The sequence below is a fragment of the Arvicola amphibius genome, chromosome 10, assembly GCF_903992535.2.
Source record: "Arvicola amphibius chromosome 10, mArvAmp1.2, whole genome shotgun sequence".
Taxonomy (NCBI): domain Eukaryota; kingdom Metazoa; phylum Chordata; class Mammalia; order Rodentia; family Cricetidae; genus Arvicola; species Arvicola amphibius.
In genome coordinates, this window is record NC_052056.1 from 122,798,859 (window position 1) to 122,820,491 (window position 21,633).

General features: G+C 50.5%; 1 protein-coding gene across 1 annotated transcript in view; it reads left to right on the top strand.

Annotated features, from left to right (window-relative positions):
* The window catches only part of Myo18b (myosin XVIIIB), a 191,843-nt gene that overhangs the window by 73,901 nt on the left and 96,309 nt on the right, over positions 1-21,633 (top strand). The window contains exons 25-32 of the mRNA XM_038344547.1: positions 1,420-1,539; positions 2,277-2,385; positions 5,408-5,532; positions 7,223-7,377; positions 10,957-11,080; positions 11,996-12,196; positions 14,973-15,083; positions 17,531-17,635. Coding sequence (XP_038200475.1) covers positions 1,420-1,539; positions 2,277-2,385; positions 5,408-5,532; positions 7,223-7,377; positions 10,957-11,080; positions 11,996-12,196; positions 14,973-15,083; positions 17,531-17,635 — 1,050 coding nt within the window. The remainder of the gene's footprint in view (positions 1-1,419; positions 1,540-2,276; positions 2,386-5,407; positions 5,533-7,222; positions 7,378-10,956; positions 11,081-11,995; positions 12,197-14,972; positions 15,084-17,530; positions 17,636-21,633) is intronic.

A 21,633-nucleotide genomic window follows, 5' to 3' on the forward strand; every position in this document is an offset into this window, starting at 1 on the left:
AAGGATGGGCTCGAGTGGGAAAGAGGGTGCATAGAACACACGGTGGCCTCAATTTGTGCAGTGCAACTGTTTTCCCAACAACACAGCTCTCACCTCAGAGGTTATTTGTTTTGGAGCCGAATATGAATGATCACATCTGGGCACAGATTCAGGCTACCAGTAATTCCACGATTCAATGTGGTGGCCATCCTATGATGTGTTACAGTAAGGGAGCAAAGACACCGTGAGTCAACCCTGCTTGAGTATGTCGGTGGAAAGATCAGTGTAGTTTATAGAACACGAGGGACTTCTGCCACAGGCCACAGATGTGGAACGTTTTTAGCCTGGGACTAGGAAGCTAGGGGTGTGCTAATACACAGCCAAAGGTTTCGCCTGGCATCACAGGCCGTTAGGGCAGACAAAGAACAAGGCTATCAAACAGGCTACAGATAGCCCAAGACAATTGTGTTAGACTCTGGACTTGCGCCACTACAGCCTCCCAAGTGACTGAAGTTGGAAGCAGCCAGCCAGCCTTGCAGAGTTGTGTAGGAGGCGGGTCTCTTCCCAGGAACGTTCATTCATGACAGTGTTCTGCTTTCTGATTGCAGAAAAGAATTAAAACTAAATCCACAGTTCAGATGAGCATCTCAAAGCAACGGGGCCTCATGACTGTCTCCGTGGATGAGTGGGCACCTTGTGCTGCATTCACGCGACAAAAAAATTAGTTCGCAGTCCCATGCTCTCTGGTTCTGGTGTCTAACAGCCAAGAAGAAAGTGCTGTGAGCCTAGAGGCTAGCTTTCCACTTTATTTTCCCTCCTATAGTAGTGGTGCCTGTGTCTGTCAGCTCAGCAGGAAGCGAAGCGCCTTTATCAACTCCTTCAGAAGCACCCAGCTCATGTGTCCTGTTAATCCCCTGTCTCCTTCTTAATGGGTCTATGTAATCACTACCAACAGATTACAGGTCAGGAGTACCTACGGAAGACAAGCGGGGAAAGCAGAGAGCGGGTGCCACAGCCCACAGAGATCCATTGAGAGCCCCACATAGAACATCCAACTGTGGTGTGCTTTCCTCAGGGACAAGGATGCTCAGTCCCGGAGGCCAGCTCAGTTTCCTTGATAGCTGAGAACCTCTGCTAAGCACCTGTCCTTAGTTGAGAGCCTACTATGTACTACGCACTGTACTAAACTCTCCAGGGCTTTATCTCATTTATTCCCCATACCGGTTCTATTAGTTTCCCTCCTCCCCTTTAGTGTGTGCCAGGCGACAGTTCTCCCACACCAGAAACAGGTACATCCTGAAGTGTGAGCTTTTAGCCTCTTGTTTACCGAGCAGGTGGCCTCTCTTCTCCCTAGTAATGGCTTATCCTCGGATGGTCCTCTGCTGTGTGTGGTGTGTGGAGGGAAGGGGTGTCAGTGGCCTCCTGGTTTCTCTTGCTCAGATCACAGACTTGACCTCAGAGCTGGCTGATGAGCGCTTCAAAGGTGATGTGGCCTGCCAGGCACTGGAGAGCGAACAAGCACGACGGCTTCAGGCTCTCCGGGAGGTTCAGGAGCTCAAGGTGAGGGGTCGTGGGGATCTAGTGGGTGGCCAGAAGTGGTTTGTCCTGGTTCCTAGGCTTCTCCAGGACCTGCCAGCCCAAGTGAGAAATACCTGCTAACTGAATTCTGTGTCCTGCTCCTAGGGACAGTTAGGTCTTTCTAAGGCAAGGCCTGAGAGGTACTATGGATAGTGACCTTAGCAATGGTGGCTACATGTAACAGATCCATGACCTTGGAGGACCCTTGAGTGGGAAAAATGCAGGGGATACTATTCTTGTCAAATGAGTATGTAACAGGTGACCAAACCCTGGCTTTGGTTGGTCACATGTGAAGTGTCCGGTTGAGTCCACTTTCATTACTACAGTGAAATACCTCAAAGTGGGTTTCTTGATAAAGCAAGCTAGCTCGTGGTTCTGGAGGGTGATGGTCTTGGGCTGGCCCATTGGCTCAATATCTGGCAAAAACATAAGAGTAGTTGGCATCATGGCAGGAAGGAAAGATCAGTGGACCAAGCAGCTCAAGATGGGGAGGCTCTGAGCTCCCTCCCTTTATAATAGCTCCCTGTAAGAACTAAAGTGAAGGCCTCACAAGAACCACAGTAATTCCTTCCAGGGCCCCGGGAAACATGAAGACCTCCGCTGGGTCTGACCTTTCACAGTGCCATGTAGAGGACTAGTTTCCCAATACATGAACCTAGGGCCGGGAGTATAAACCCTTTCATTTCCAAACCTCAGCCATCACCAAGACTTTCTTCCAGGCTAAGTACCAGCAAGTTCAGGAGGCATTGGGGGAAGTACAGAAGCAGCTGGAGGAGGCACAGCAGAAGAGCCAGCTGGCCAACTTTGAAGAGAAACAGGCAGGAGGAGGTGAGCAGCCGGGGACCCTTGGGGTTGGACACCTTCCCTTTCGATTCATTGGTTCACGAGTGTGCACTGAGCATTTATATCCCAGCTATACCACATCTGCCAGGACTGATAGGCACAGCTCTGCCCCTGGGCAGCTTATAGTCTGATGTTAAAAGCCACTGTGGTGTCTGACCACACTCACGGTGAACACTGGTCTTTGGGAGGGGTGTTACATGGGTGAAGGGCCATGTTTAGAGGCCTGGAAGAGCTGGAAAGGTGGCTCATATGGTAAAATGCTTGCCATGCCAACTTCAAGAACGACCGCTAATACTCAATAAAAGCCAGGTACAATGGTATGAACTTGTAATCCCAGCACTGGGGAGGCAGAGACAAGAGACTCTCTAGGGCTAGCTGGCTACCAACCTTGCCTAATTCTTAAGTCCCAAAGATAGCGAGAGTCCCTATTTCACCAAAACAAGGTGGATGGAGTTTGAGCTGTGACTCAAGGTTGACCTCTGGCCTCCATGCTCACACATACACACATGCACACACACACTCCCACACAGACGCACACACTCACTCAAGAAGAGTTGGTGTCTATGTGTTAGTCTTCTATTCCTGTGTCTTAAATACACATTTTGATGAAAATGACCCTGGGTGGAGCCCCAGGAAGCTGCACCTCCATATTTGGATCATGTCATCCGAAGCCTTCCCTGAGCCTCAGGTGCCCTATCTTCAAGTGCAGATGATCCCAGATGATGCCTGGGGAGTGCTGAGCCATACGGAGTAGAGTGCTGTGCAGACACCACTATCTTACACCGTGAGGAATGGGGTCCCTACATGTTCTGACATCAACCCAGTTTGCACACGAAGGAGTTGGGGCTGACTCTCAGGGTTACTGTGCAGTGAGAGGCAGGTGGTATCAGGCCTTTCTGCTGTGTCCTGGTCATGCCACTGCCCAGGGATTCAACTTTCATGGGAGCAAGGGACCTGTTGGTACAGAGTCAACTATGTGAGGGTAGCACAGCCTCCTAAGAGGCATCCCAGAATAGGCTCCATCCATCTAAGGCTTGTCTGGGTGAGAGACGTCTCAGGTGTGTTTCTTCTGCAGTGATCAGGAGGCTGATGATGTGGGAGATAGACTTAGCCCATAGGCACATCAGTCATTACAGGAGCAGGTTCTCAGCTCTGGAAGTACAGTCTGGGAAGCCAGGCCACAGATGATCTGTTTTCCATTATGAAAGCCACATACTCTTTACACGAAACCTCTAAAACACAGGGAAGTGGAAATAGGCAATAAAACACCCACTGCTGTGCTTTATCGCCTGCCTCTGTGCATCATAAAAAGACATGGCTTTCTTTACGTTTGCCTAAATGCTTACAGCGGGTCTTTTATAATACACATCTAGCACCAGGCTGGACACTGCGGGCCACAGAAGAATTCTAAGTTGGGTTTTGTTCCCAGAAAGCTACCCGTAAGTGTGGAGATAGATTACAGAAAAAGCCAGGAAATAGGCAAATGGATAATGCAGGGCATTGTTGTACAAACCGATTAACTCATTCACTCAACCATCAACTTGCTCATTGATCCATTCATCTACCCTCCTACCCATCAATCCATTATCTATGCACCCACTTAGCCACCCACCCTAACATCTACCATTATACCCACTCATCCACCAGGGTCCATTACTCTTCCATCTTACCATCCACCTCTCTCTCTCTCTCTCTCTCTCTCTCTCTCTCTCATCTATCTATCGATCTATTGAACACTCCTTGTACCCCCCCCCTCTCTCTCTCTCTCATCTATCTATCGAACACTCCTTGTACTTATCATATGCTCAACATATGTCCTAGCATAGTAATTCTGGATGTGAGCTCTCTTCTGGATTCTCATAAGTGGTTTTTTTTTTTTTCTAAGAGAAATCTAGTTTGTAGCACTTTCTGTGCATGTTTCTCACTCCCGTTAAATTATACGAGAAGCTGAGTAGAAACAACTTGTTATTAATGCAATGATCTCCTGTATACTGGTAAAAAGCAGTGCACTGAATGAGAGTCCAAGGATGGATAGATGGACTGATAGGTGGGTGTGCGGAAGGACGGATGGGTGGGTAACGGGTGATTCAGTGGATGGATGAGTGATAGATATCTGGATGAGCTAAGGGGCGAATGGATGGTGGGTGGATCCCTTGGATCTGTATCCATGTCAGAGGTCTAGCTTCAATGGCAATCTCTGGTACCCGGGGCCTTAGGTGGATGGGTAACAGATGGATGGAGATGATAGACAGGCACCTAGATGACAAAGAAGTGGGCTGACTACTTCTTAAGGATGTTTTCCCAGCTCCATTAACTTAAGGAACATTATTCTCTTGTTTGGTTATCAAATGATAAGACACCATGATCCCTAATTCAGCCAAACAGTTTTAATTAAACCAATGCTTGATTTTTTTTTTAACCAAAGCAAGGGGTTTAGCATATATACATATATATATATATATATATATATATATATATATATATATATATATATATACACATCTCCCAGGGCATCTTGGGGCCAAGTTTATTGAGTGATTACTCACTCATTTATCTAATAACACAACCAGAAGTCAATAACATTCTGCCTCCTACCCTGTGGCCAGGGGCATGGCTCTCTTTGCCCCATGATTCTGCTAGGTTCATCGGCAGCTGGAAAGTGTGCCTTCCCTCTGTCTGAAAGGCTTCTAGATGATGCTGGGAACACACTATGACCAGAGAGCTCCCCGCCTTACAGACTATGGGAGGAACAACTGGGAACCATGCAGAGTGCAAGGGACCTGACCTTACAGCAGTGAGGTCAACACTCCAGACGGCTGGATGTGCTCAGGGCAGGCTGCCTGGAGGGAGCTCTGGCCCTTTCTCTAACGTGGACTCCAGTTCTTACCTTGAAGCCAAGGCTGAGGCTCAGGGGCCATGGGCCCTGTGAAGTGGCAAGCGCAGGGCTAAGGAGTGAGGGGAAGCCCGCATCTGCCACCTCACTCACCCTTCCACCCCCCACACACAGCAGAGGAGTGGCAGATGCGCTTGGACTGTGCTCAGATGGAGAATGACTTCCTGCGCAAGCGCCTTCAGCAGTGTGAGGAGAGGCTGGACTCCGAGATGAAGGCCCGGGCAGAGGTGGAGCAGAAGGTAAGAGAGAGAAGGTAGGGTCAGGACTCCTGAGGCCCCAGGAACTGGTGTCTTCTCCCCTCCATTGTGAGAGGCCACTGTGTTGTCCTGGGGAAAGAGGGAGTGGGACCTCTACAGTGGGGATCATTGCTGTCTCTGTGGGATGCAGAGTGTGTTCTGAGGGAAGGGTGCCCACCAACTCCCTTGGATCTGTATCCATGTCAGAGGACTAGCTTCAGTGGAAATCCCTGGTACCCGGGCCTACAGCACACTCTTGGGACTGTCCCACTTCCTGATTCACTGTTCTATTTCTGTGAAGAGACACCGTGACAAGGCAGGTCTTACGACAGAAAGGATTTAACTGAGGACTGGCTTACAGTTTCAGAGGTTTAGTCCATTATCATCACGGCAGGGAGCATGGAGCTGGAGCTGGAGCTGAGAGCCATATCCCTTTCAGATTGCCAGGAGGACAGATTTGTAAGCTCTGAGCCTCCCTTCAGCCAGGCCCTTTCCTGTGCCACCCTGAGTTCTTCCTCCCCAAATGCTTCACCTTCATCGGCCCAGGATCGTTGTATGTGCTGCGGCAGGATGACTCTCTTCTTCGGTCTACATATCCCTACCCTAGCTTAAGACCTCAGATGCCAGTCTCTCCAAAGCCATGACTAGCACAGTCTAAGGTGGGAATCCCTCAGACATTCCCCCGGAGTCTGCAATACACCCTGCAGAGTAGAGGCATCTATTTCTCGGTCCCTCCCATTCGCTGAAGGGGCCACAGGGTGAAGGCTTTTCTCAACTGATCCTGCTACTATATTTTTAAAGTGAGAAAAAACTAAACTGTGATATTCTATTATGGAGGGGGTTGCAGCACAACCACTGTGGAAGACGGGCATGACAAGCCCCTCAGGGTGTTCCTGGTGGAGCTTTTAACAGTCACCGCCAAGATAGACACAGTACTGTGACTCCTCAGAGACATCCTGGGTGTCCACACGCAGAGTGACAAAGAGGGAGGCAGCCTGGGTCTGGAACAACAAATTACAAAGTCAGCTCGGGTCGCTTTCCCTAAGGAAGGGGATATTCACACTACATTAAAAAGTCATAAACCTGCAACCTTCTCCGAGCAGCGGAACATAAGAAAACATCCCATTTGCCTTCAAATACTGAATTTAGAATTACAGGCCTCATTAACTCAGAGTTTTGCTTATTTAAAGCAGCCTTTTAATGAGACCACTTCTTCAAAGCATGTGTGCTGAGTCCCACTCTTCTCCAGATCTAAACTAGGACACTGTGGGGGGAGCCGTGCTCTGGGGAAGATGTTCATGGCCCCTGGGGCTTCCGCCTGCACCAGGGACCATGTGGTACCTGTTCCCGAGGGGCCGCCTCTGGGATGCCTGCTCGGATTGGCTGGGAGTGCCCTCTTGGTGACTCTGCAGCTAGTCTTCCACAGTCTCTCCAGAGGACAGATCCGCCAGTCTCCTGCTGATTTAAGTGTGGAGTCGGGGGTAGGGCAGGGGAAAATGAATTCCAGGAGTGGGGCAGGAGGCTGGCGCTCGCCCCATGTTACCTCCTGGCTAAGTGGGGCTCATGGAAGCAGCTTCCTGGAGCTGACAGGAACTCCTCCAAGGTCTTCTCTCTCCCAGCAGCCATTTCCTTACATGGCGCTGACCTTGGAAATGGAGATTCCCAGGAGCCTTTGACTCCCTTCTTTCCATAGCTCGGGGATCTACAGAGAGCTTATGAAGAGGCCAAGACGGCAGCTCACCAGCTGAAGAGGAAGTGCCACCACCTCACCTGGGACCTGGAGGACACGCGAGTACTGCTGGAGAACCAGCAGAGCAGGAACCATGAGCTGGAGAAGAGGCAGAAGAAGTGAGTCATGTCCCAGCAGGGTGGGCGGCAGGGCGAGGGGGTACACCGAGGCCTCTGGGTTCTCGTCCAAAGCCCTCCCACTCCTGTTGGGCATCCCTGAACACAGAGTGCAGATGCCCATTCCCACTCCCATGTGGAATTCCTGTCAGGGTCTCAAGACTCCAATCAGGAAGTGTTACCCAGTCTGCTTTGTTCCCAGTGACTTTGTGACCAAAGAGAAATTGCTCACCCTCTCTGGCTCCAGCATCTCTTTTCATCAAAGGTGTTTGTTGTGGGGAGCGATGTGAGCTAGTGTGATAGGCAGGAGACCGTGCCTCTCAGGAGACCATACCAATTCATGTCTGACTGTTTTCTCCTTTAGCTGTGAGAGTTTGAGCTGGGCATTCAATGCCTCTGGGTCCCAGATGCCCGTCTGTAGATGGGTGTGAGGTCTCTCCCTCGTGCTGGGAAATATGACATGCTCAGTGCTTCCAAGTAGAGTAGACTCAGCTGTCCAACCCCAGCGATGAAGGGGGGTGAGAAAAGTAAAACAAACACCCCTCCAAATGGGAGTCCCCACCTCACTGGGGGCATGGGAAGCAGTTCCAGTGGGACCTGGACCTCACACATAAATGTGTTGGCAGCTTTGATGGTGTGCCTGGCCACTGCCCTCGCTTTCCTGTGCAGTTGTTGACATGGCTAAGCAATAGAGAAGCTGGGGCTGGTACCAACACCCACACCCTCCAGCAGCTGTGGCTCTCCATCCCTGAGCTTGACTGTGTCCAGTCTGGGACTCCCTCCTGGTGAGGGTAAAGGGGTCCAGCAGGGCCTGCTGCCACAGTAGTGAGTTCCTAAGCTGTGAGTGGCTGCAATGCTGTCTCTGTTAGAATACTCATGACAATATGTTGATAAATGTCCCAGATGAGCCAGCCATGGCTTTTTTGAGCAGCATCATTTCCAAGTAGCTGCAAGCAAGGTCACATTCTATAGGCGGCATGATGCATTCTGAATTCTCTTGCTCTCTCTCTCTCCCTACCCATCCCCTTCAGGTCCCCCTCCCTTCTCTTGGTGTTTTTTTGTTTGTTTGTTTTGAGACAGGGTTTCTCTATGTAGCCCTGGGTGTCCTGGAAATTGCTCAGAAGACCAGGCTGACCTCAAACTCCCAGATCCACCCGCCTCTGCCTCCCAAATGCTGGGATTAAAGCGTGACCTGCTACCACCTGGCTCCACTCTTGTCTCTTACTTTCATTTATCTGGAGCATCCAAAGATGACCTACACAGATTCATTAACACACTCTCTCAAGGGCAGGCTGGCCCCTTCTCTCTGACCCTCTGTTCTCTTCTCTTATTCATGCCCACCTGCGCACAAGGGCAAGCCTTCATCTTGCACATGGCCCCATGTCAACCACTTGCTGTATGACCTTGTCCAACGCCAAGCACCTGAGCCATGGGACTGTTGATATCTTAGGGGTATCCTAGACTGCCTCATAGGTCACTGGAGAATGCTCCGACAGGCTGTAGCTATAAGCTGGGTGGTAAACACACTGACACCCCCCAGATTTCTCCTAGTCGCCAGCTTCTTGTTTCTCCTCCTGAGGGTGTCATCTCTCTGACAGTGAGGCACCAGTGTGGGGCACTTGGCTTATGGATTCCCTTGCCCCAGGGACTTGCATGATGAGCCCTGGAAAGGACCTCATCCCTCATCCTTGCTTCTCTCTTTCTCTGAACTCACCTGCCTGTGGGGACCTCTACTCCACTATTAGCATTGGTTTAGAAGCAGCTTTTGATGTTTAATTGCTGATCACACACATGGGCCTTCCAGGTAGAGGTATGGGGAGCCCATGCGGTGGCTGAAATCTCGGTTCAATGAACATTTTGGCTGAACACCTCTAGTGATAGAATGTTCTAGAAACCAGAGGCATTCCTGTGTGTCTCTCCAGGGTCGTCTCAATTGCAGGCCCAGCTGCCTCCATCATTCATAGCTCCATACCACTAGAGTTCTCCATCCCCATCTTGGCTTCTGCATTCAAGTGGTCCAGAATGGTTCTGTCTGGTGCTGGAGGCTTGTTGCCATAGATACCCCATGCATGGGTCACAAAGCTTCATTCCATGAGCTGATGGAGCTCTTGGAGTGAGCCTCATGTCAGCCTACTGACCCTGCACCACCTACAGAGATTGGGGCCTGGACAAACCCGTGTTGTGTGTGTGTGTGTGTGTGTGTGTGTACACGCGTGCACGCGCATGTGTGCACACGCACATGTTCCAGAAGTTTGGGCCTATAGGAGCACACGTGCGTGTGTGTGTGTGTGTGTGTGTGTGTGTATGTGCACGCAAGCAGCAAGCATACACATTCCAGAAGTTTGGGACTATAGGAGCCTTTCTTTGGCCTCAGGTGTCGTGCTAAGAATTCCTCTGGAACACTGGTCACTCTCTTCCCTTTGCTGTCTTAACTCGCTTGCCCCAGGGCATGGACAGGTAGATTGGCAATGAGGCTAGGGAAGCTTGGCTCAAGCTCACTTCTGCCACTGTGGGATTTGGGGATTAACCCTCATGCCTCTTTGAACGTCTGTTTCTTCTTTCATACATGCACCTCCCTCTGCTGTTCTGTGTCCTTCTTTGGCTCCCTATTGCTGTCATGTGCCGTGTTGTCTTAGTGACTGCAGAAACCTCAGCCCAAGGTTCAGGACATTGGAACTGCCTGATCATCACCTTTCTCTAGATTCAGGGGCAGCAGACAGCACCTCTGAAATGATGTCACCAACAGCCAATCAGAAAGCTTCTGGGCTGTTCCAGAAGCTTTCTAAAGGGAGCTCTGATTGGCTTTCTTGGGAGCCTGGGGCGATGAAGGACATCTGGTGTGACATCTTCCACAGGGAGTCCTTGTCACTAATGTCCATAATCCAGGATTGTTGGAACATTGGGGCTTCCCGTGTGTGGCTCAGTCACCCTCCCTATGGCCTAGCAAGGCTCTCTAGAGGGAGGCTCACCACTGATGAGGTGGAAAGCCAGGACAAATAAGAAGTCTAGCCCCACGGTAGCCACCTTGGTGGAAGGGCAGGAGGTCCTTCCTTCCTCTGATGACCTGTAGGTCACCTCCTGTCCTCTAAGGAACAGGTGGCTTGTGAGGGCCTGGCATATCATCTGCAGATGGTGCTAGCCCCTGTGTCATAAAATGGAAAATAGAGCCATGGGCATCTACACATGGTCAGGGACACTTACATGCATAGCTGGTCAGGAGGGGGAAGGAGTGTCCAACAGGATGAATTAGCTTCTCTCCCCCCCCCCCTCTCTCCCTCCCTCCCTCTCTCTCTCTCTTTCTCTGTCTCTCTCTCTCCTTCCTATCTCCAAATTCTTTAGTATAAACAAGTATTCTTTAATTTACTCCTTATTTAAATATACTTTGAATCTTTTGTCCTTTAGAAACCTGAAACTTCCTCCATGTTGTTCCAGGTTCCCCCCCCCCCCCCGCCCGTCCACAACCTCACGCAGGGAAAACTCATTTATTCCTCCTCTCAGTACACTCACAATTCTCTCCACGCCTGACCCTGCCTCGGTTTTCCCTACCGCAGTTCCCTGATGTATCCATTCTGCCTTGGTCAGGTTTGACTTGCAGCTGGCCCAGGCACTGGGGGAGTCCATGTTTGAGAAGACCCTCAGGGAGAAAGTGAGCCAGGAGAACAGCGGAGTTCGCCGGGAGCTGGGCCAGCTACAGCAGCAGCTGGAGGTAAGCAGTGGGGACTCACGCAACCCTAACCCTAACCCTAACCCTAACCCTGTCTGGACCCTCTAGAATCCCCAGCATGCACTGCTGCGTTGGGCAGAGGAAGAGCCCCGAGTGGGTGCCGTGGTCCACCAGGCACCAGTGTTCTCAGCATGCCCTCATGATGCCCACAAAAGATGTCAAATAGATAATCCTCTACAGCACTGTGCTCCAGCCCAGGCACAGGGTCCCAGGCGCTACCTAGGAGGGCCTAGTGGCTCAGCAGAAAATAAATCTGGCTCAGTCATGACCTCATCCAGAAGCCACAGCCTGCCCCACGCAGTCTCTGATACAGAGGGAGTTTGTGATATCGGCTGCTCCTTCTCCTTCCTTGGCTCCTAATGACCCCCAGGATGAGCTGTGCACTCTTAGGCTAGCCATGCCATTTGTCGTCTTCATGAGGAAGCCTGCAGACTTTGCCCTGGATCTGCTTCCTTTTTGTACGGTCACTTCCGGGCCCTCTGCCTCCTTAATCCCTCAGCCTGGCCCCAGTTGAGGGTTAGCATGGTGCCAGGCTTTCTTTTCCAACAGGACGAATAGAATATTTCCCTGACAAGCCCTGAGATCCAGCTCCAGAAAAGCCCCTTCTCCATTTACCAGTGTTCCCCTGAGCCTTCTCAAAGAGTAACCATACTGGTGTCTCCAGGGATGTTGTGAGGGGCCAAGAATGGAGAAAGGCCAGGTGGTAGTCATCTCAACCCTGGAAAACCCGAGGCAGGAGGATCCTGAGGATGAATTCAGCCAGTGCTACATGGGGAGGCCCTGTCTAATGGTGTTGAGCGTGGCATACAACTGCGCTTGTTAGCAGAGGGTGGAGACCTCCCAGGAGAGGACTGTGGCCATGTGTCTCCATCCATTCCTCTGCCCCTTTCCTTGTAGCAAAAGGAGAAGGAAGCCTCAAAGCTGAAGCAGGAGGTGGAAAGGCTGCAGGGTCAGAAGCGGGAGCTGCTGAACTGTGCCTCTGTGGGGGAGCAAGGCGTGGCCAGGCTGAAAGAGAGGGTCTGGGAGCTGGAGTCCAGCGCCCTTGAGCAAGAGAAGGTCCACAGCCAGCAGGAAAACACCATTAAGCAGCTGGAGCAGGTAAAGAGACCCTCCCTGTCTGGGGGATGCTCTGCCCTGGGTCGGGTTCTTCCACAGAGCCTCCTCACTCCTGTTCCTCAGTGTCCCCTTGAGAACCTCAGAGAAGCCAGTCCCTTGCAGGAGTCCTGCCTCATGGCTGGCCTTTGCTGTTGCCTATTCTTGGTAATGGCCACACCAAGCCAGATGGCACACTTTGCAGTGCCCTCCCCGATTAAGATACAAGTTCCACAACAGAAAAGCTTTGCTGATTGACTGGTTGGTCCCTCTTCCCTCTCAGTGCCTCTGTCTATAGTCAAGGATGACACCAAGTCTAACTGTTGAAGTTCAACCCATGAGTAGTGACCAAGTATCCCACATTATTGATCACTGTCCATGTATGAGACAGTCCTGTGCTCTGCCTGACCTCCTCTTGTAATTCTTTACAAGAATCTCATAGGACATTGGAAGATCATGCCCTCCATGGATGTGGAAGCTAAGGCCTGAAGCCAAGGGGTGGGGTGGGATTTGAAATGGAGTCCTCAGACCATAGTGGCTCAAATGTCTACTTCGGGCACAGACGTAGGAGGACGAGCATTCTGGGCTTTAGAGAATATGCAGCGACTGGGGGAGCAGGCGACTCCAAATGTCCTAGGAAGGCTTCTGGAGTCTAGGTACATGCTGAGCCATGGTTCTTGAAGCAGTTATGAGACACATGCATAGCAACAGAAAAAGTCTAAATACAGCAATGCAAACCAGAAAAGCACAAGTTAAAGTAGATGCTAAGAGCCAGTGTGGTGGCTAACACCTGCCCCTACATTCTTGGGGTCTGAGACAGAGGGAATAACATGAGTTCCATACCATCCTGAGCTACACAGAGAGTCTGAGGTCAGTGTGGGATACAATAACACACCCTGCTCCCACCCACCCCAAAATAATCCACTATCCAGAAATAGACACTGTGGAGAGATGGGGACAATGGTACAAAAAAAAACCCCATGTCCTTATACAATAGCGGCAGTGTTAGTATTCCTAGTTTTTCGAGATACAGGGAGTGCCGGTCCTTTGTTTTGCTGTTCATGGTATAAAAGCCACCCAGCTTTTCAAGGACAGGGAAGTTCCAGTGCTTAGCTCTAAATTTCTGTTGGAGGGTTCCCTGCCCGTGGTGGGAACACATGCCAGGTGACATGAATGTCTAGATGGCTGGGCTCTGTGCATTCCGTTGAGGTCAGGGTGCCAGCCCTTGCATCTCGCTCAGCCTCGTTCCATTTCACAGGCTGAGGCCTCGTGGGTGGGAGTCACAAACATGAGCAGTGCAGATTCAGGGTCTGGAGGGTCTCCCATGCTCACGAGTGCCCAGCGAGCTTTCCTTGCTGGCCTTTTTATTAAACACCTCATCTGCATCAGATGCTTCCCAGATGGAGGAGCAAATCTGGCATCCGGCGCTCTCCACCTCCCTAAAGCTCAGAGTCCTGCTGGGATCAAGAGCACCTTGAGCGTGTTGATCTAGCCTTGGGAAGGCCTGAGGGAGAGGGACTCACTGGAGGAAGGAAGAGCTGAAGGCACAGTCAGAATCTGCTGAACAAGAGCTCCAAGCAAGGCAGCCAGCTCCAGCAAAGGCCCAGAGGTCACAGAGCCATGTGATAGCTAAAGAGAGGCTACTCAGACAGACTCCTGAGTTCACTCATTGTCCACAGGATCCCAGGCCAGTGCTGGGTTTTCTAGATGGTTCCCTTCTTTGATGGGAACCCTGCCAACCCTCAAGCCTCAGGTCTAATTGATGAAGATTGCAGTGTCCACACTGGTGGGAGTGTCAAGGCTGGCAGTGCACTTTGCAACAGTCCCGGTGATGTCCGCAAGCACAAACAAGCCATCGGACATTTGCGAAAATCCCATTATCATCTCTTGAAGACTCCCCCCAGCACCAGTGATAGTTACAAGCAAAATAAAGGAACTGTGACCTTAAGCGTGGAGACAACACACCTCCAGCTCCTCAACCTGAACTTATACTAGCAGGGAAGAGAGGCTGGGTGGATGCAGCAGTCACACGAGAGAGAGAGAGAGAGAGAGAGAGAGAGAGAGAGAGAGAGAGAGAGAGAGAGAGAGAGAGAGAGAGAGAGAGAGAGCCTTGCACGTGTCCTCACAGAGGCCGGGCAGATATTTATTGATCTCAATAAGGGCACTTTTTTCTGGGAGTTTTATGTTAACTCATATAAGCTTGACATAAATGGTATTGTAGATGTCAGGAGTGCCCAAGAGGCTGGAAAAAATGAACAAGAAATATTGTATTTCCTCACACCACCCCTCATGTGGGATCATCCTTCCATAACCCCTGCCATTGTGCGAGGTTCGGGAAGGAGCTAATTTAATCGGGCTGTGCCAGGGGCTCTGACACACATTGTCTGTTAGCGTCTTCAGGTTCCCCACATTTTAGGAGCCCAGATCTGTTCTTCTGTTTCCTACCTTTGTTGCCACATTAGAGACAACAGTTGCAAAATTCTAAAACAGAAGATCTTTAGGTTCCTTGGAGAACATTAAAAAGGATTCTCAGGCTGTGCCTAAACCCACTGGGAGAATGTGGTGGATGAGTAACACCACAGGAAGGGGCAGAGGCCGTGCTGGGGTGTTTTCCTGCTTCTTTTGCCATTTCAGGGCAGGAGGGAGGTAACTTCATGTTGAGGCACACATTAGAAAGGAAAGGCAAGGATGTTGTGGCAGTCTGGGGACGCAGATGTCAAGGGTGGCGTGGAGGGCTGGGGACACACGTGTGGACCTTCATGCCCCATCTTTGCTTCCCCAGCTTCGCCAGCGGTTTGAGTTGGAGATTGAGAGGATGAAGCAGATGCATCAGAAGGACAGAGAGGACCAGGAAGAAGAGCTGGAGGATGTGCGTCAGTCCTGCCAGAAGCGGGTGCGTGAGCTGTGGGCGCAGTGCGTCTCGAGGTCCCACCGGGGAAGGATGCTGGGACCTGAGATCCGGTCAATCTATGCTCAATCTATGACCAACTGAGACCTTTGTTCCCTCAGGGATTTCAAGGCTCTGGGGTCCAAAGTCATTAAGTGCAATCATAGAAGCTTCTAGAATTTCAACACGACACAACCTCTGCCACATGTCAGGCTGTGGGTAGAGGTGCTGGGGGTGCAGGGAGCAGCGTTGGGCTTCTCTAGTGGCCCTGCGCTGTGTACTCATTTGACCCACACTTTTTGCTCGTGTTCCTCAGTGTTCTGCACCTGAGAACCCGGGGTCGCTGCTGTCCCGGTCAATCCATTATCATCTCCTCCATCATCTCCAGCGCGCACACGCGGCCATGGAGACAGCCTTCCCTGAAGGCGTCTGCTCCGTCTCCAGCCACTCCGCACTCATAAGCCCCTGTCACTTGACACGTTCGTAAGTCTGCCACCAGTGTCTTCACCTACACTCTGTCCCTGCTGCTGAACATTTGGCCAATTTTCATTTCCGCTGTGATGGCCCATAGGCTCTCGTTTGGATGAGGAATTGGTAAATCCCTTCCTTCAACGGTGGAGTTTTAGCGCCCTTTCCCTCCTCCTCTCGTTTTCATCACACTTGGGGCCACAGGGAAACATTCTTCACACTTTCCCAGGATGTGCTTGACCCAGATATTTTATGACGGGGCATCTTTCTGAGCAACTTTCCACTCTTATCTTTTAGAAGCAGACAAGAGCATGACAACATATTTCTTTTGGGCCTTTTACACTTAACACTACTTATTTATTTAGTGTGTGTTTGTGTGCGCACGCACACGTGGTTGCGTGCACATGTGTGTAGGCATGCATGCCATGGCACACGTGTGGAAGTTGTAGGACACCATGTGAGAGTCAGTTCTCTCTCTATGCAAGTTCAGTCCTGGAGATTGAACTCAGGCAACCGAGCCTCTCCTGCTGAGCCATCTTGCAGACCCAGACTATTTCTAACTCAGGTTTTCATGGACACATTATTGGAGGCAGGTGGAAGCCTTGTTCTCCTCATGACAGACACTGAGAGCGGCTTCCTTATGACTGGCAATCCTCTTCAGTGTCCCTCTCCACAGCAGGAAACAGTTAGACCCGAGGGGATGCTGTGGGTGTGTGGTGGCAGAAGGGACATGAACTCCTTTCAGGAGTGCCAGGGCTACAGATGGCTCCAGGCACAAGTGGAGGACAGAGGGGATGGGATCCCACCTGTGAGCGAGACCTGTGGAGAGTCAGCAGCTCCCGCTGGGCACTCCAATACAGGACGCTCTGTTTGTTGGGTCCTAGCTGAGGACTCTGAGTGAGCCGCAAATTAAATGAAGTGCTGTTCACAGATTTTCTAGTTGGGGATAGCGCTGTAGCCTGGGGCTTCCATGAGGGTAGTCACTACTTACTAATCTGGGACACAGTGCTGGCACAAGAGGTCCCGGTGATGCCATCTTGTAGATGGCAGTCTCTTATTGTATCCTTATGTGGAGAGAAGGAGAGGGAGAAAGAGAGATTTCAGTTCTCTGGTGTCTTTCTTTATAAGAGCGCTTAACCCTGTTGGGGGCCCCACCCCCTTAGCCTCCTCTGACCTTAACCCTCCCAACAGCCCATTCTGAATTCCATCCCACTGGAGGTTAGAGGGAACTCACACAGTCCGTAACACCAAGTATTCTCCTGCATACCTAGGTTGATATCTCTTTCAATTCATCATAATAGAAGGCCTGGCTGCCATGTGATCCACAGCCTTGCAAGTTCAGGGTGCTGGGGGAGAGGAGATGGTTCAGGGGGTAAGGTACATGCCGCACATGCATGGTGACCTGGGTTTGGATATCTCCACCTGCTGCGTGAAGCTGGGTGTGAGTGGAGTCTCAGGGACTCCAGCTCTGGGGGACAGACACAGGAGGATTCTGAGAGCTCGCAGGCCCAGTCAGTCTAGTCAATGGGCAGGCCCAAGATTCCTCGAGAGACTGTGTCCCAAAAATATAACATGAAGAACAGAATGATAAAAGAAAATACCAAACATCAAACTCTGGCTTTTACATGTGCACACACAGGTCAATATATACCTGTAAGCCTGTACTTGCATGCGCGCGCGCACACACACACACACACACACTCAACACACTAAGACTAGAAAGTACCCAAGTACTGGCCATAACTACAAACTTCACAGTGTGGGGTACGGAGTCCCCCAGTCTGGCCAGCTTTCCCTTTACCTGACTAGCTCCCAAGCTTTTAGGTTCCTAGGCTTTCTCACAGACACACCCCTCTCATTTACTAGGCAGCGTCCCTTAGAGTATGGCCACAGGCTCCATGTTCCCTCCTCCCAGAACCCTAGCAAGGACTCTTTCTGCCCAGGGCTCATTCAAGGATGCTCACCTCTGTTCCTTGTGCCAACAGCTCCGTCAGCTAGAGATGCAATTGGAGCAGGAGTATGAGGAAAAGCAGGTGGCTCTCCATGAGAAGCGTGATTTGGAAGGCTTGATTGGAACCCTGTGTGACCAGGTAAGGTACACACAATGGGGACATTCGAGGGGATTCAAAACCCACATCTTGGTTCAGTGAGATGGATAGGTGCATGAGAAGACCAGCTGCAGGGAGCGCCCCTTCTTCCCTGTGTCCCCAAAGCATTTCTTCTCCATCCATCCTTCCTGCCTACATTCCCTGGCCCATCAAAAATCTCCAGAATGGTGACCGACAGAGTTCTTAGAACACACGAAGGAGTACACAGAATGGCCCCGGGTGGGTGGGCAGATGAAGCTGTGTGGTCTTCCGTGGCTACTGGCTGTGAACTGTGGACAATGGTTGCACTGTCAGGGTGGGTATGGATGGCCACCACGGCCACAGCAAACCTTGTAGGGACAAGATTTTCCAGGAAAGTAGCCAGAGCAGGAGCCAGGCTGATGTGTCTTCCACCTCTGCATTTAGGTGAGCTTATTAGCTGGTGTAAGCACGTGGAGCAGTAGAACTCCCCAGGCCCGGATCAGTCACTGTCCTGGGGTCCTCGGAAAATCTCGATGGCATTCTGAAAATAATGTTTCTTGTGGCAGGGACAGTCTTATATTGTGGGATGCTGAGCACGCTGGTCACCACGAGCTGCCTTCAGCACCCTTCCCAATGTGCCAATTAGAAAAGTCTACAGACCTTTCCAACTGTCCCTAGACACATCACTCTCCCCACCTCCCTCCAGAGAGCCACCACTGTCCACAGCAACCAGCAGAGCGCAAAGCCGTTCTGGTTTCAGAGCTGGGAGCCCCCCAGCTACTGTGACGAGCTGTGCTGGGCAGCAGGAGGAAGGCTGCAATCCAGCACCAAGCAGCAAGTCGAGAGCTCTTGTCAGGTCCCCTTGGCTTTAGGCCCATGTGCTGGGGAAGAACATTTTGGAGGGGACATGAGGTGAAGCAATGGGCTCCAAAGAGGGCAGCCAGGACCATGAGAGACAAAAGGGGATATAGACGAGACCTCCAGGACACCCACTCCCTGCAGTAGACCACTTCCTCCAGTCAGATCCTTCTACTAAGTGACATTTAGGGAGAAGCAATGATGGAGGCTAGCACACCAGGACTGGACCACGTCAGAATTACACCAACAGCAGGAGATAAGCCTTCTGCACCTGAGCCCCGAGAACCACTTCACATCCCAACTACGACGCTGACGTCGTGTTGATGTTTTTTATTGTGATGTAACATGAATTCTAATGGGTCTTAATAATAAAAACTCAGACTCAGATATTAGGGGCTGAAAGCTTTGATCAGGGGAACAAAGCAGCCAGCTACCAATTCTTACCTCTATGAAATCCTCAAACCAAATGGGGTATCCTGTCTCTACAAGTCCTCAGACTGAATCCTCAGACTGACTGCAATGAGCTCCTGTCTTCTCCCACCTCCCACCTCTCTCAGCCCAGCCCTATCCCTTCCTGTCTCCACCTCTCTAGTGTTGGGATTAAAGGATTGTGAGCCACCACCACCTGGCTCTGTTTCTCTTTAAGACTGGATCAATCTTGTGTAGCCGAGGGTGACCTTGAACTCACAGGGATCCACCTGCCTCTGCCTCCTGAGTGCTGGGATTAAAGGTGTGTGCTACCACTGCCTGCCCTCTGTGGCTAACTAGTGGCCAGCTCTGCACTCTGATCTTCAGGCAAACTTTATTTGTTACAGCACAAACAAAATACCACTACCTGTGATCTTTGTCAAACCTACAGAAAAGCAGGCACACACTACTTTTCTGGTGTGTGTGCAGTCACAGGGGTCACACAAACAAAAACACTGCTTCGTTGTTGACCATCTGATAGGGACACAATGCTTCCCAGCCATCTGGAGGTTTCTTTCCTAACTGCCCTCCACATCTCCCTCCCTTGTCTTTTGCTCCCACAGAAGAAAGCTTGACACTGGCCCTTGTCCCTCCCACGCTGGTTTTGAGTGTAGTCAATGAGGCTTCCTACAACTGGAATCCAACAGCCTCACTGTTGACCTGACCTCAGTAAACCTTCTCTGTCTGTGTGAGCCCCGTGTCTGCCTCTTCAGAAACAAACCACAGTCTTGTCCTCACTCGCGGCTGTGGGAGTAGCATTGTCTCCAGGGTGTGTGACTGAGAGAAAAGAGCCCCTGGGGAGGATCTGCCTTTCCACACCCCACAGATGTGGCCTAGCCAGAGTGTACACTGTAACTTCCAGGAGCCGGCGCTGCCGGTCCCTTGTCCCTGGGGAGCTGTGTAGTCTCCTCTCCAGGACTCATCCAGTCATGACGACTGGCTTCTGTATTTGCTGGGAATCATTCATGATCTGCGTATAAATGCTAATGAGTTTCTGATAATGCACGTTTCAGTGACTCTGCCTGTGGATAATCCCCACCTTTGTTTAATAACAGCCCTCAGCTAACCAAGTCTTTAATGCAGCCAAATTAACCACATTTATGGCTTATGCTTTTCTCCTTGAAAGCTGCTTTCATCAACTTCAGTTCATATTTTACCATATGTCTTAAAGCTCTAAATTTGCTTTTATATTATGATTAGGTTTTAATTCATCTTACGTGGGTGTGTGGTATGAAGTCAATACCTATGTTTTTCTGCTGTGTCTAACCTTCATTTTTCTCGCCATCCCTCATGGGTGTGTGCAGGTCTCCATTCTACTTGATTCACGCTCCTCTCTGCCCCTCCACTGTCTGGTCCTACTGATTAGCTTTCGATAAATTACAGTGTCCTTGATGGATTTAACCGTCAATTTCACATAGCTCAAGTCACCTTAGGAAGGAATCACGACTGAGAGATTACCTAGATCAGGTTGGCCTGTGAGTATGCATGTGGGCAATTGATGTAGGAGGACTCTGCCCACTGTCGGTGGTGCTAGTCCCTAGACAGGTGCTTGGGCCATATAAAGAAGCTAGCAAACCATGGCAAAAGCATCCTCCAGGGTTTCTGCTTCAAGGTCTTGCTTACGTTCCTCCCCTGACTTCCCTTAATGGTGAACTGTAACCTGGAAGTGTAAGTCATTTACACACACACACACACACACACACACACACACACCACACACACACACTTCCTCCCCAAGTCGTTTCTGGTCATGGTTTTTATCACTGCAGCGGGGAAAGAAACTAGAACACGGTGTCATATCTTGCTTGTCTTTGAAAATAATCTTGTCCTCTTGAGTCTTCAGTGACCTTAAGATGCAGGCTGGGAGGTAGAGGAGTGATAGAGGACTTTCCTAGCCCACATAGGACCCCATGTACCACACACAGAAGCCCGAATGGGAAAGATTTCAAGCCTGGAGAACATTTGCTGCTTTTGCAGAGGACCCAGGTTCTATTCCCAGAACCTACACGGTGGCCACATCTGACTCTAATTCTACTTCCAAGGTATCCAACGCCCCCTTCTGGCCTCTGTGGTTACCAGGCATGCACATGATATACACACATATATGTAGGCAAACACACGTACACATAAAATAACAATAAGTAAATTTTAAAAATAAGGAAAGGGATTCCAGAGGTAACTGGATTCATCGGAATGGCTGCCTTGCAAGTCAGACTGGAGACAACTGTCAGTTCATGTTAGAACACTGTGTTCTTGTCCTCAGCCCCATCCTGTCTCTATTTATTACAGTGTTAATTTCTTAACCATACAGCTCACAAGCATTAGATTCATTTCTAGCAAACTCTTGGTTTCCTCAGATTTACGGCCAGTATTTGTTTCCGTGTTTTGATTTTTATTAAGCCGCCTTCTGGCCCGTGAGACACCGCCACAACCTCAGCCTTGTAGCTAGCAAACTCAACAGACCCACAACCTCAGCCTTGTAGCTAGCAAACTCAACAGACCCAGTGTTTTCATGTTTTACCTGATCTTTTCCTACATTGATGATCTTACAATTTGGAAATGAGAACACTTTTGCCTTTGGGGGCAAGGAAAAATCGCAACTGTTTCCAAGAGAAGCCTATTGGTGGTTCCTCTCCAGCTTACCCACTGGCCTCTGGCCAGGGCTGCATGCGGACGTATTAGGAAATGCGCTT